Here is a 13,216-nt window from a genome sequence, read left to right on the forward strand (position 1 = left end):
ATTTTATAAAAATTTTGACAGAGTTTCCTCTGTATTTTGAGAAAACCGTTTTTCAAATACATGTAAAAAGCACTTCTAAAAATTTTTCTCAACCACAACTTCAATTTCACAATCAAACTCTATCAATTTCAACAATTCCACAATCATTTCATTTGAGACAAAACAATTTATATACATCCTTACAAAATTCACATCAAAAGAAATACAAACTAAATTTTATTACAAACTTCATACAAATTTTGTACAAGCTACTCAAGACCCATTTACATGTCCATACCTTTATATGCAATACATACATCAAAATAAATATTTACAGGCAGGGTATAAATTATACCCGAAGACTTCAAGATGATAGCTCCTCACACCTCAAAGACTCATCACTGCTCTTCTAATCTCTGTATCTGCAATGATAGAAGCTATCGCTGAGTACTAGGACTCAGTGGTACACAACATACTAAAATAATCTTTATGCAAAAATAAAATCACATTTATTCAAAATTTTGACTAAACATGAGCATTAAACACAAAACATGAATTATGATATTTTAATGCAAACCAAGTTCATTTCAAAGTATCAAAACACATTTCATAAAACCCACAGTTAGATCATGCCATTCGAAACAAATAGAATCTCAATAGCCAGAGGCTAAAGAGAAATCATATCACAAGGCTAGCTAGCTCAAATATATGGATATCCATTCACATCCTCTTCTACTGGCACACCTCAACACTTCTCCAGAGAAGGAATCAAAATTCGAAACTAATTACCCCCACTAGTCGTGCTAGTGAGGTGTTCAAATATATGGTCATGACACTGTGGTTTCAAAACTTATCTTAACAATTTGCTAAACATTGCTATTTTAAATATACACAATAACTTTCACAGTTTAATCAAAACATCATAAATAATGTCACAAATAAACTTTTAACAATTCCAAATCACAAGTAAAATACATATTTCGTTCACTTTATCAATGAATTTTAAAGCATGAAGATGTTGTGCATAAACCTCAAATGAGTCTCATTTTGGTCTTAACTCGACTCCTCTGGTTCTGTCCCGGTATTCTTTTCCACTGAAACACATAATTTTATAGTGTTTCAGTACCATAATTTAACATAAATCCAAAAATAAATTTAACTTCACTTATACCTAGCTCTAACGTGCTAATTTCGACGTTCTTGAAATTTTGTGTTTCGGGTTACTATTCACTGCACTATTCAAGTCAAATAATTGACTTTCTAAGGCTTAATAGGTATGGGAACTCCAACTTCACCCACATACCACATTTTGGTCATTAAACTTGTTGGTTTTGGTCTTTTTCTCAAAGCTTAGGTCATTTTGGCAAAATTGCCAATTTTCGGTTTTGGAGTTCTAAGTTGCACTATTCCATTGGCCTTTTACTGTTGGAATTTGGCAAAACTTCCTTCATAGAAAATGTTTATTATTGTCTTAAGTGTATTCTCATTTTTGGATCACCCCAATTAGAGTTTTATAGCTCAAGTTATAGCCAAAATAAGATTACTATTCACGTGCGCTGTTCATACTGAGATTTTGGTTCTGGCAGATTTTTGGTCCAACTTTATTCAGTAATTTGATCAAGTTAAATTCATAATTTGGCCTAACTTTCTTCACATGAAATGTTCTACTATGTCTTAGGTTTCCATCGATTCAAGAATCGCCTAAATCCGAGTTTCCTAGAGAGAGTTATAGCCCTTCAAACATTACTGCTCAAATGGAATTCTGCAGAATCGCAGGTACAGTAACTCAACTTTGCTCAACAATTTGAATGGGTTAATGGTATAATTTGGGTTGGTGTTCTTCATGAAAATTTTAGATCTATATCTTATCTAATTTTTGGTAAAATTTCAGGTCATTTTGACCTTCCTAGCTCGAGTTATGACCAAATGAACAGTTACTGTTCATTTAGTCAGTTTGATGCAGTGGCAGCCTGCTCTTATTTCACTTTGTTCAATTGGTTCACCCAGTTTTGATCAGTTTTTGGGCATGGTTCCTTAATGAAAATTATGTCATTTTATGTCTATTTTCATCTCCAATTGGTGGCATATCAATTGGACTTGTAATATTTGAGTTTTGGTCCTTCAAAGTGGGTTTGGTCATGCTGCCAGCAGCATGACCATTGGACCTACGAATTTGGTTTTCATTCCAACAATTCCCACACATCTCTTTTGGTCATTATTGACCATTTTTCAGTTCACAATTGGTCAAAGATATCATTTATGCATTTCTCCAAAATTTACCTCAAACCCTAGGCCTCCAAACCCTAATTCACTTAATTATTGTAATTAATCATACTTAATGGTTTTAATGCTAATCATTCAACACCGATAAGCTCACATACACCTTTAAATTCACCAAGTTCATGCATACACATCCTCAAACCCTAGTTGACTAAAATTTAGGTTTGGTCCTTCAACAATTTATTTCATTTCATTTTTCCACAATTTCTAGTGTAATTCAACTACTTAATTATGAATTTAAACATAATATTAAAAACTAACCACTAACCTCTTTTGTTGAATTTCTCCCTCTTCAAATCTTCTTTCTTTCCTCCTCTTTTTGTTGTCAAGATGCTTGTCAAAGTCTAAGAACAAGACTTACTTAAAGGAGTTAGGGAGTTTATAAAATAAAATCAAGCTTTTGAAAGCTTGAGATGGGTGTTAATGGTGGAAAGGGAAATGAGAGAAATGAGGGAGAAGGAGTGACGGGAATGAAGTAATCAAATTTTTTTTTTCTTTTCTTTTATCTATTTTGCTTATGGAAGACCACAAAAACTTAATTTAATAAATATTTAATTAATTCCTTTTATGGCATCATGCATGATGTCATGCATGATGTCATCACCTTTTTGCTTTTTGATTTTCCTCTCTTTTTTTTTCTATTTTTCTATTAGTTCTTTAATTTAATTCTCGATTCCAAAATTTTCTTTTCTTTGATTTTATTTGACAGTTAGGTCAGGAGTCAGCTCTCGGGGTCAATTGACCAAATTGCCCCTCGCCGGTTCATCCCGGTTTGCAAATAATTCAATATTTCTTCTGGCTCCCTGACCTAATTATTTGACTGGCTTAACAGTTCTTTTTCATGATTTTCTCTTTTTCACTGTGTCCATAAGGGTCTTAAGGACAGCAGCGTCACTTTTTACGGTTCAAAATTTGAGTTTAAAATGACTTCGTAGTCGTTCCCGAGGAGGTCACTCATCGCTGTGACTCTCGGCTCGTTTAACTTCTTATGTTCTGTTTTTCTTATTTATAGTTAACTAATTAAACATTACTAATTATTTGTGTTTATGGCTTCTCAAGTTGTCTTAAGTGTGGCTCTAATCTCCTTAATTGTCCGGACCGACACCGGTCACCGGAACAGTGAAATCTACCAGGCTATGCAAACGGGGGTGTTACATTTAATAACAAAATAAATAATATATAATAAATTGATAATTATATATTTATTTTAATTATATAATAAATAGCATAATATAATACATTTATAATTTTATATTTATTTCAATGATTAAAATAACTTATATAATATATACTCTTATTAGTCATTTTAAATATCAACAGTCATATCAAACACTTAATATAAATCAGCTATCATCAGTTACTAGTCATTTATTATCAATTAACAGTAACAGTTATCAGTTATATCGAATAGCTAAACTAAATAGGCCCAACATCAGCCGCAAAGGTTGACTTGGAATAAGTATGACATTAAGCTTGGCTTATTTTAGTTATTGTCCTTCATTTTTAAGGTTATTTCATCATTATCTTCAATTTTATTTTATATCATAAAAATACTTAAATTTTAATTTAATATCACCCAACATCCCTCAATTGATTTAGACATACTTAAGTAGATTAAATACAATAAAAAAATATTTTTATCTCATAAAAAGATTAGTCTCTCTAATTGTGATTGAAACATTACTAATAACTTTATTATTTTATTTTTTTTATTTTTTGACCAATCAGATTTTAAATTATTTTTTATTACCTTCAATCCACTTAAATATATTCAAATCAGTTTGAGATTCAAGTGGTATTAAATTGAAGTTTGAGAATTTTTATGAAATGAATTAAAATTAAGAGACAATAATAAAATAACTCTCAAAATTGAGTGATAATAAATGAAATTAAGTCCAATGTCGTTAAATTATCCCAATAAAGAACACCTTAATAAGGAGTTTACCGTTAGTTCGGGACTTCTAAATTAGAGTGAAGGTTTATCATTAGCGATAAATAATATATAATATATCAAAACTTTTCCAACACTCTATTCGGTGGATTGAGAAAATAGAAGTTTTGAAGTTTTAAAAATCTAAATGTCACAACCCAACCTATGGGCCGGACCGACACTAGGACCTGAGCCAGCCTAAAGCCCCCGAGGCCCGTAGTAAGCCTAATTATTCATTAATCCAACTCTAAGGCCCATTTGGGCCCAATATCAAGAAATCAACCTGACGGAGTCCGGCCATAAGGTGGACCTTTCAACGGGAAGTTTTTGACTCACCGACATGTAAACAAAATATATCATCAATTGGGGAGCTCAGCTCACCCTCCACATACTCATATCAACATAAAGATAAATGGGGTCATCCAGTCCATCAAACATGCATATAGTAATTTTACAGGTCCACATAATAGTTTATATTATAGACCCAAATCAATTAATATTTCTAACACATGCGAAAATTCTAGGAGTAAATAAAATTACACAAATATTGATAAACAATCTGCGAAGGAGAAAAGCAGGTTAACCACAATAAAATCCTCCTGTAGTCTGAAAAAATATTGAACAGGAGTGAGCGTTCGACTCAGAGAGTAAAATATCAATTTTAACCATAATCTCTATAACTATCTAAAACTAATGCATTATGTAGAGTGAAATGCAACAACAGCAACAAATTCACATCATAACAGCAAAAAGGTAATTTGGAGCACTCACACACCCAGTAATATCAATCATAATATATGAGAGCTGATCCCCTATACAGCTCTCTTAAATCCAACCTGGTGCCAGCGAAGAACTCAAGCTGGACTTTCGCTTAATAAACCAAATCGGGGTCCCAGCGAAGAACTCAAGCCGTGTCTACCCGTCCTATCCATAGTCCACGCCACATCACACGCATGCCAACGCACGCACACTGCTCCAAATTACCACAACAATATCCATGGCACTTTAACAGTTATGAATGCAACATAAAACGTGCCTAGAGTTTATCTACATAGATACATACATATAAGTGATGCATGGACATGCTTGAACATATAATAATAGGGAAATTACAATTAAAATTAATATTTTACTCACAGACTTGACAACGATCACTGTGGCGGCTGGGCGGAGGAAGAAGGCTGTCCCGGCTCACCTGACAATTACATTACAATTATTTAACACAATTGACTCAATACAAATCATAAAAAGACCAAATACGTCCTAAGTCGTGCCGAAAATCCGACAGAGTCTCCCCTATACCTAGGACCTACCCAACCTGCAAAAGGGCTCAAAACACACTTCTATATTCACAACTCATATATCCACAATTCAATCACATCACACAACCCCTCCTGGGCCCATCCAAACAGTCATTCATCACAATATGTAAAATTTCAATTTAGTCCTTATAATTGATCATTTTTGCAAAAACTACCCAAATAAGCTCTAAAAATTCTAAAACTTTGCCCCACGGTCCTTAGCAATATTACTAGGCTATTGCAAAAAGAATCATAATTTTCTAAGCTACCACGAATATTTTATGGATTTTTAATCCTATTTAAGCACTAGAAAATTACGAAAAAGCAAGGTTCGGGTTTACCTTTGCCGATTCCGACTTCGGGGACGCCCTCGGGACGTCTGACAATGGGCGGGGTAGCCAAAACCTCGATTCAGTTCGGAGACTTTTCAGGTAGCGAGTCTGTCTGACCGGAAATTCACAGACCCGGACAACTGTCGAATCTCCGTGAATTGAGGATATCTACACGAAGCCCACAATACGGGGGTTAGTACATAAATTTTTCAGAATTTTCTAAGCTCATTTAATGCTCGAAAAAACACTGCGAAGTTCCGTGGGACCCACCAAAAAACGGTATCGAAAAATTTTGAAATTTATATCCCCGCGAAGCTCTCAACGAGTGGAGCGCTCTGGTACTCTCGGTTTTCTCGTGGGGTTTACGGTTTGTGATAAATTTAGCCCGAAAGTCGAAATGGGCTAAGACTTCCCGGGCAAAAATTGGACAAACCGCTCGATGGATTTCGGTGTTCTTGGTGTCTATGGAAAGCTCTCGACGAGTAAATGAGTTTAGATACAATACCCGGTCCGATTGGTGGCCGGATTTCGGCCGGGAAGATGAAAAGTCGCGCACGAGTAAAGGGGGCGTCGGCTGGCCGTGGGGGAGGGATGGGGCGGCGCGCCGGCGAGCTGGGGTGGCGGCGGCGTGGCAAGGGGAGGAGGGAGGAGAGAGAAAAAGGGAGAGAAGGGGAGGGAGGTCGGACGCGAGTGGGGAGAAGGAAGATAAAGAAGAAGATCGGTTCGATTCGATCGGTCCGATCCGGTCAAGTTCGATTCAGCCGGTTAGATTTAGGATACAAAATTTTAAATTTTTACTCTACCTTGGGACAAAAAATGAGATCCAAAAATTCTGAAAAAATTCTAGAAAACTCAAAAAAATTTATAGACTCCAAATATATTTTTAGTTTTACCACGTGGTCTTTAAATAAATTTTTAAAAATCATCAAAGTTTGTATTTTCGGAAAATCGAATCCGATTTTTAAAATCCGAAAAAATCTCAAATAATTTCTGAAAATTTAAATAAAATTAAAATATCAATAATACTCATAAAATAATAAAATTAAAAATTTTGGGGTGTTACACTAAAAAAAACTATCAAGAAAACATATTAGTTTGAAAAATATTTTCAAGAAAAATATTTTTTAGAAAATATTTTCTATATATAAAAAAAGATTTTATTTGTTTTATAAAAAATAATTTATATATAAAAAATATGTTTTTGAAAAAATATTTTTTTATAAAAATATATTTATAGTTTGATTACAATATAAAATTAATAGTATATATTTATATTATACATGTACAAATATTTTTACATTTTAAAAAAATTATTTTTAAAAAAAATTATTTATTTTTTTAATTATTTTTTATTAAAAAATATTTTTTATCAACTTATTTTTTTAAAATATTCTAAATACTTAAAAATACGAGAAAAATATTTTCTAAAAAGATAATTTTTATAAAACGACGAACCTAAATCACAAGAAATGCATGTCATTCATATTTGGATAAAATGCAAGAAAGAAAAGGAATAGATAAGAAAGCAAATTTTATATATAAAAAAGTTATTTACTATAGATAGTAATTGATATGAATAAATCTTATTAAAGTTTATGAAAATTATTTATAAATTTAAAATTTTATTTCAACGAAAATTGATTTAAAATTTTTAATAATTTATTTTATAAAATTTATTATAATTAAATAAAATTTTATTAAAATTTGATAGAATTTATAAGTAAATTTAAAATTATATATATTTTTATTTTTTTATAAAAATTAATTAATATATACATATCAGACAGAAATAAGATATATTCTTAATTAAAATTATGATAATTTTTATAAAATATTTTAATTTATATTTAATATAAAATATATTAAATATAAATTTATTTATAAATAAATTTATTACAAAATTAAACCAAATAGAATAATAATTTCACTTTTTATTCACAATCATTCACATGCTTCATAGGGGTGTGTCTCACACATGACTAAGTTTTGGATTAAAATGAGAAATTCTAATAAATTTTGGATACAATAAATTAAAAAAAAAAAAAATATATATATATATATATATATATATATTGTATTTAATTGACCCTAAAATTGAGACTCAAATATGCGTGACATTTTTCTATTCAGATGCGTAGTTGCGTACAATGGTGATTCAGGTCACATCAACGTTTTAAAATCTGTTAAAAAAAAAAAAAAGAAAAACACGCGTCGGTTGCTATTTCAAGTTAATAGTTGATAAGAAAATTTGAATGGCCTAGCAGTTGGCGAAGAAAGCCCTTCCATTCCAAGAAGAGAAAATTGAATAGAGAATAGAACTAAGACCAAGGGCAGCAAAGACAAGTTTTCCTATGAGATTTGAAGAATATTTTCCTCCTTGTCTTGCTAATTGGTAGCTTTTCTCCTAATTTTTATGAGTTCATAATAGGAGATAGTTCTCTCTTAAATCAAACTTTCTGAAATCATATATAATATTGGGGATAATTTATACTTTTAGTTTATGTGTACTCTCATTAATAAATTGTAATTCACATATTTTTAAATTTAAAAAATAATTATTTTTTAAAAATATTAAATATATTATTTTTTAATATAACAAATATACTACGTAATTTATCACTATTAAGAGATAATTACACGTGCAATTATTCCTAATAAGTAATTACTTCTCACAATGTTAGACATTAAAAAAAAAAAAGGACAGTTACAGGCCATTCATTTCCAGCCTAATGATTCAATGAGTGATGACTCAGCGTTAAGTATTAGATAATGATGGTCTGTGTGTGTTCATGTTTGATTTGTCTTTCTTAATTAATTACCAACCTCCAATATTCACATGAATGCTGCCAAAATTTCATGTAATACTAAATAATCAACGCCATTAATTAAGACCAGTTTAATCCGAAGGGGCCCAATATATCTCTGTTTTTCAATGACAAAAGACAACCGACTGCTATTCTGAATAATTATCGAATTTGATGCTTTGAACTGGTGCTCGGTGCTCCACACGAGTCACCTTTTTCAAGACGGAAAGAGGCTCTGACCCAGCCAACAGTCTTAAAAATTGTAATTAATATCAAATTTAGAAATTCATATATCCAAATGAACATTGAAATTATTTATTTACCCTTGAAGGATGCAGTCATTTACCAATGCACAATTCGAGGCAATAATAGCAAAACCATAACAAAATCTGTGCAATATAGGTGCCATATTGTTCCATAAAAAAATGAAATGCCATGGCGCTATAATTGGCAAGAATGATCTTGTGATGCCACCACTCTAGTCTTGCTTGTGCAAACAATGCCTTCTGTCTCCGCAGAACTCCATAATTTACGGCACAAATCAGTTAGCTGTGTAACTGAATCCTGTAATAACTTGCTTGGAAAATGCCAGGGAAAGCTTCAGATTCAGTCTTCAACCTCCGTGTTAAAAATAAAACTTGGAAATACAGTGGTTATGTCCCTGGAGGATAATCATGTTAATGATAGATTTTTAAGTTCCAATAGACAAATAGGGTACAGAGAGTGAAGACAGCGAATTCATGTAGTCGACCTCAAAATTTTGGGATAAAAGCTGAGTTGAGTTAAATTGTAGACAAATAGGGTGTAGGTTAATTTAGAGGTGAAATTGGCAGCATAGATGCGATTGGATAAAATTAAGAATTTACAAAGCCACTTACTTCAAATAAGGAAGAGTCATATTCTTCAATAGAGATGGATTTTTTAACACAAATACTTTCCAATCATCTTTACCGATTTTACCATCCTTGTCAGCATCAACTTCAGCAAATGTCTGAATGAAGATTGGAGGTACTGAGTTTCAAGTGCCCCAGAAGATGGGTGACGTACTATTAAGGGAAAAAAAAAGGTCCGACTGATACTTGCCTTGTCTATGATATCATCGAGAAGTTCATCATCCAAATTAACATTGGATTCCATCAAAATGGCAACCACCATTTGCCTAACCTGAAATCAATAGAAGGCCAGATAGCATTTTTCCTTTTTTTTTTTTTTTAATAGAAGAACGCCAGATAGCTAAACGCCTTAGCATGAACTATCTGTAAACTCTGAGAACATAAAATTGCTTTTCTTACTAGTCAATAGTGTACTCACTTCTTCTCGGTCTATATATCCAGTTTGTTTCAAATCATACAGCCTAAATGCAACTGCAGAGAATAAAAAACACAGAGATGAAATATGACTATAACCGAATTTTAGCAGAATAAAACAAAAGCTTGTCAGCAAACTCTTACAATCTATTTTTTCTTCCAAAGGGGCACAGGGATGGAAAACACTAAGTGCATGGACAAATTCCTCAAACTCAATTACGCCATTTCGCTTTTCATCAAAAAGATCAAAAACCTTTAAAACGAAGAAAAACAACAGACCAGTTAGATATATAAAAGACAACAATAATAGGAAAAAAGCAGTGATCTAATGTTTGGAATCCACCACATTTTTTCTAATGATCTAAAATTTATTTAATGATGATACACTTGAACCACTATGATCCAGTAATACCTAAGCAACAAAGACTGTTTCCAATAATGGGCTCACTCTTTGAATTTCTGTTTAAAGGATCTTTTCCCATTTCAATTAAATTTCATCACAGGATTTGGCCAGTTATACATCCTACAGCTCTAACAAAATCAATTGCACACTTCATTTTTCTCACTAAGTTGAAACCAAGCTTCAATTTACCATAGACGATCATAATTTAGCAAATGCTACTACAATTTTCTGTACCACTTCTACCATATAGCGATCCCAACAAGCAATCAATTGAAGCAATGCAATGTTTACAATCTTTGAAAGTGAACATGAAACAAGTTCCATTTCATTACCCGGTCTAGGAAGAGATTCTCGCCATGAGGCGTTTGGAAGATTGCTAACTGAAGTTCTTCCTGCAAGGTTACGAACAAAACTAAATTAGTTAAACAGATCACGGGACAAACCAAGAATCCTTTCAAGTACGCAACAAAAACCACGGTTGCATACAAAATCAATTAAGATAGTCTTGTTTTTGAATTTTTTTGGATCATTAGCCGAATCCAGATCAAAATCGCCATTAATTCCCAGATCAACACCAGAAAAACAAATTAAAAAAAAAAAATGCAGCAACCAGTTAAAATCATGGCTATCCAAGAAATTGAAATTACCTACAATTTTTTTTTCCAAAAAAAGAAAAAAAATAAAAAAAATACCTTATGAATCAATCCATCGTCGATTATGGAACTACTCAACTTCTTATAGAGCTCATACAACGCCTCCACTTCGTTGACGGTAACTGCAACGTCGCCAATAAAACCGACACAAAAAGGGCCATTTCAATACCAAAGGCACAGAGAAGTGAAAGGCAAGGAGAGAAAGAAGTTTGAGAGAGACAGAGATTTACACCGAGATTCACGGGCAAGGCCAACTAGATCAGTGAAGCGGTAACGGATTCTCTTAATCCGTGGCCTTAACTCGAAGCAATTAGACACAGCGAAAATCAAAACCTCGATTAAAGCCGCAAATGGCAAAAGCGCAGCGCAAATTCGCTCTCCAATAGTCAAGGAGCTGGATCTCTGCCCATTCCAAAAATACAAGGCTTAAGAGCTGAATAGCAAAAACACATACACAAAAAGAAAAAAAAAAGCAGCGAATATACAGAAGAATTGCTGGAGAAATTCATGGCGGCCTGCAATGACCAATCATGAGAGGCAATTGGTGCGAGTTTCTTTTAGGAATGCCACATGGATCAAAGATTCATATTAAATCGGAGTCCAGATAGTATATAAAAAGAAAAAAGTCTATTTTTCTAATGGATTTATGTATATATATATATATATATATATATTATATTGGAGTTTATTTAATGCACGAAAACTATAATTTATAATTTTATTAAGGGAACATATTTTCACATATAAAATTATAAGTCACAATCAATCTAATTAATAAAATTTATACAGACTAATTTATTCCTTCCATAATTTATAATTAAATAATTTATAATAAAAAGTGATAGGCTACAAACATAGTATGTTAATTAAATTAACAAAAATAATAATTATGGGAAGAATAAATTGGTCCATATAGATTTTATTAATTAAATTGATTGTAACCTTATCAAGTATAGTTATGGAAATAGAGATTCTCTTTATTAAATATAACTTATATTTATTTAGCATAATTTTTTTTTATAAAATTTATTATTAAAATTATAAGGCTTGTTGATAAAAGAAACCTATTTGTGTACTTACAATGTTATTCAATGCTTTTAATTTTGATAAAATTAGTTAAAATATTAAAAATATATAAAAAATTTTATTCAAAAATTAAATTGAATTTGAGAGAATTGTGCCATTGCACTATGTTAACATTATAATGTAAGACGCAGAAGACAAATAAATAAAAAGAAAATGGAAAGTTTTATTTCGTAACCAGCATCTGATCATATTCTTTTTTCTCAGCTTTTATCTAATCCTTCATTATTAGCACATTTTCTTTCGGTTGAAGGTGACATTCGCGGCATTAGTATTATTAATGCAGTAACTACTTGGTTTACTCTTACACAATCATAACTGAGGAAGAGAGGTATATTTGAAAACAAGAAGCTAGGCTTAATTTGCATAGCAAAAAATAGTTTATATATGAAAATATATTTTATAAAATATTTTTTATTATTTATTTATAATATTAAATTAATATTATATATTTATCTCATCTATATATAAATATTTATATTTTAATTAAATTATTGCAATTTAAAAAATAACTTTCTTTTTTTAAAAAAAAAATTTTTACTTGAAAATAATTAATTGTGTCCTGCTCTACATGAAAATCTAGTTCTTCATGGCTAGAACATGAATCTATTTGGGTTTGACTCATTATGGCACTATCTACTGTACTTTTTTCGAGTCTTAATGGTGTCTTCCTCTAATACCATATGAAATTCTTTAACCCGAATAGTGCTAAAAACTACTGATATGATAATTCAATTATTGAGTTTAGAGTTACATCTACTAAAATGACTTAAGCCAATTTGATTTGATTCCATCTTACAATACATTCTCTTTTGTAACTAATGTGAGACTTAACCTATATAAGTGCAAACAATGCTTGCATCTTTGTATCTTTGTAGTAGTAGTAGTAAGGAGTGATTTAATGGAGAGCCTTTGAGAGTTTAGCACATGAGTGCATTTGGATTCAAGGTTTTGAGTGTTATTCTCTTGTTTTTTTTTTTTTTTTTTTTTTTTTTTTTTAACGTACATTACAAATGCTCATTAATGAATAAAAAATTGTGAATGAATTAAAAATGATTCCATTAATATGAAGAAGAATAAACAATGGTAAGAAAGGGAAGTAGAGAAATCCTCTTTTTTTAGAAATCCCTAATTCTCTCTCCTT

At 31.4% G+C, this 13,216-nt stretch overlaps 1 protein-coding gene across 3 annotated transcripts; it reads right to left on the bottom strand.

The window, feature by feature from the left end:
• Positions 1-8,862: 8,862 nt before the first annotated feature.
• Positions 8,863-11,632, bottom strand: LOC110635309 (calcineurin B-like protein 10). Of its 3 annotated transcripts, XM_021784594.2 has the most exons (9): positions 11,475-11,631; positions 11,220-11,391; positions 11,029-11,111; positions 10,669-10,728; positions 10,078-10,186; positions 9,938-9,990; positions 9,710-9,790; positions 9,505-9,617; positions 8,863-9,287 (listed from the first exon to the last, which is right to left on the bottom strand). In XM_021784594.2, the coding sequence occupies exons 1-9, from the start codon at positions 11,496-11,498 to the stop codon at positions 9,233-9,235; spliced, it is 750 nt and encodes a 249-aa protein (XP_021640286.1). In that variant the 5' UTR covers positions 11,499-11,631; the 3' UTR covers positions 8,863-9,232. The 3 variants fall into 3 exon arrangements, 2 of the variants coding, with proteins under 2 accessions (XP_021640286.1, XP_021640285.1); XM_021784593.2 differs by having other exon boundaries at positions 9,938-10,186; positions 11,475-11,632; XR_002491138.2 differs by lacking the exon at positions 8,863-9,287 and having other exon boundaries at positions 9,550-9,617; positions 9,919-9,990; positions 11,475-11,632.
• Between the last annotated feature and the right edge of the window lie 1,584 nt (positions 11,633-13,216).

This window comes from Hevea brasiliensis, chromosome 11 (assembly GCF_030052815.1).
Source record: "Hevea brasiliensis isolate MT/VB/25A 57/8 chromosome 11, ASM3005281v1, whole genome shotgun sequence".
Lineage (NCBI taxonomy): Eukaryota > Viridiplantae > Streptophyta > Magnoliopsida > Malpighiales > Euphorbiaceae > Hevea > Hevea brasiliensis.

What these genes read in the sequence shown, in the direction of transcription:
- LOC110635309 (XM_021784593.2), bottom strand. Translation starts at nt 11,498, where the DNA reads ATGAATTTCTCCAGCAATTCTTCT. An exon ending in ACGATGGATTGATTCATAAG is followed by an intron (nt 10,729 to 11,028) that starts GTATTTTTTTTA and finishes GTAACCTTGCAG; the next exon opens with GAAGAACTTCAGTTAGCAAT. An exon ending in TCGATGATATCATAGACAAG is followed by an intron (nt 9,618 to 9,709) that starts GCAAGTATCAGT and finishes ATCTTCATTCAG; the next exon opens with ACATTTGCTGAAGTTGATGC.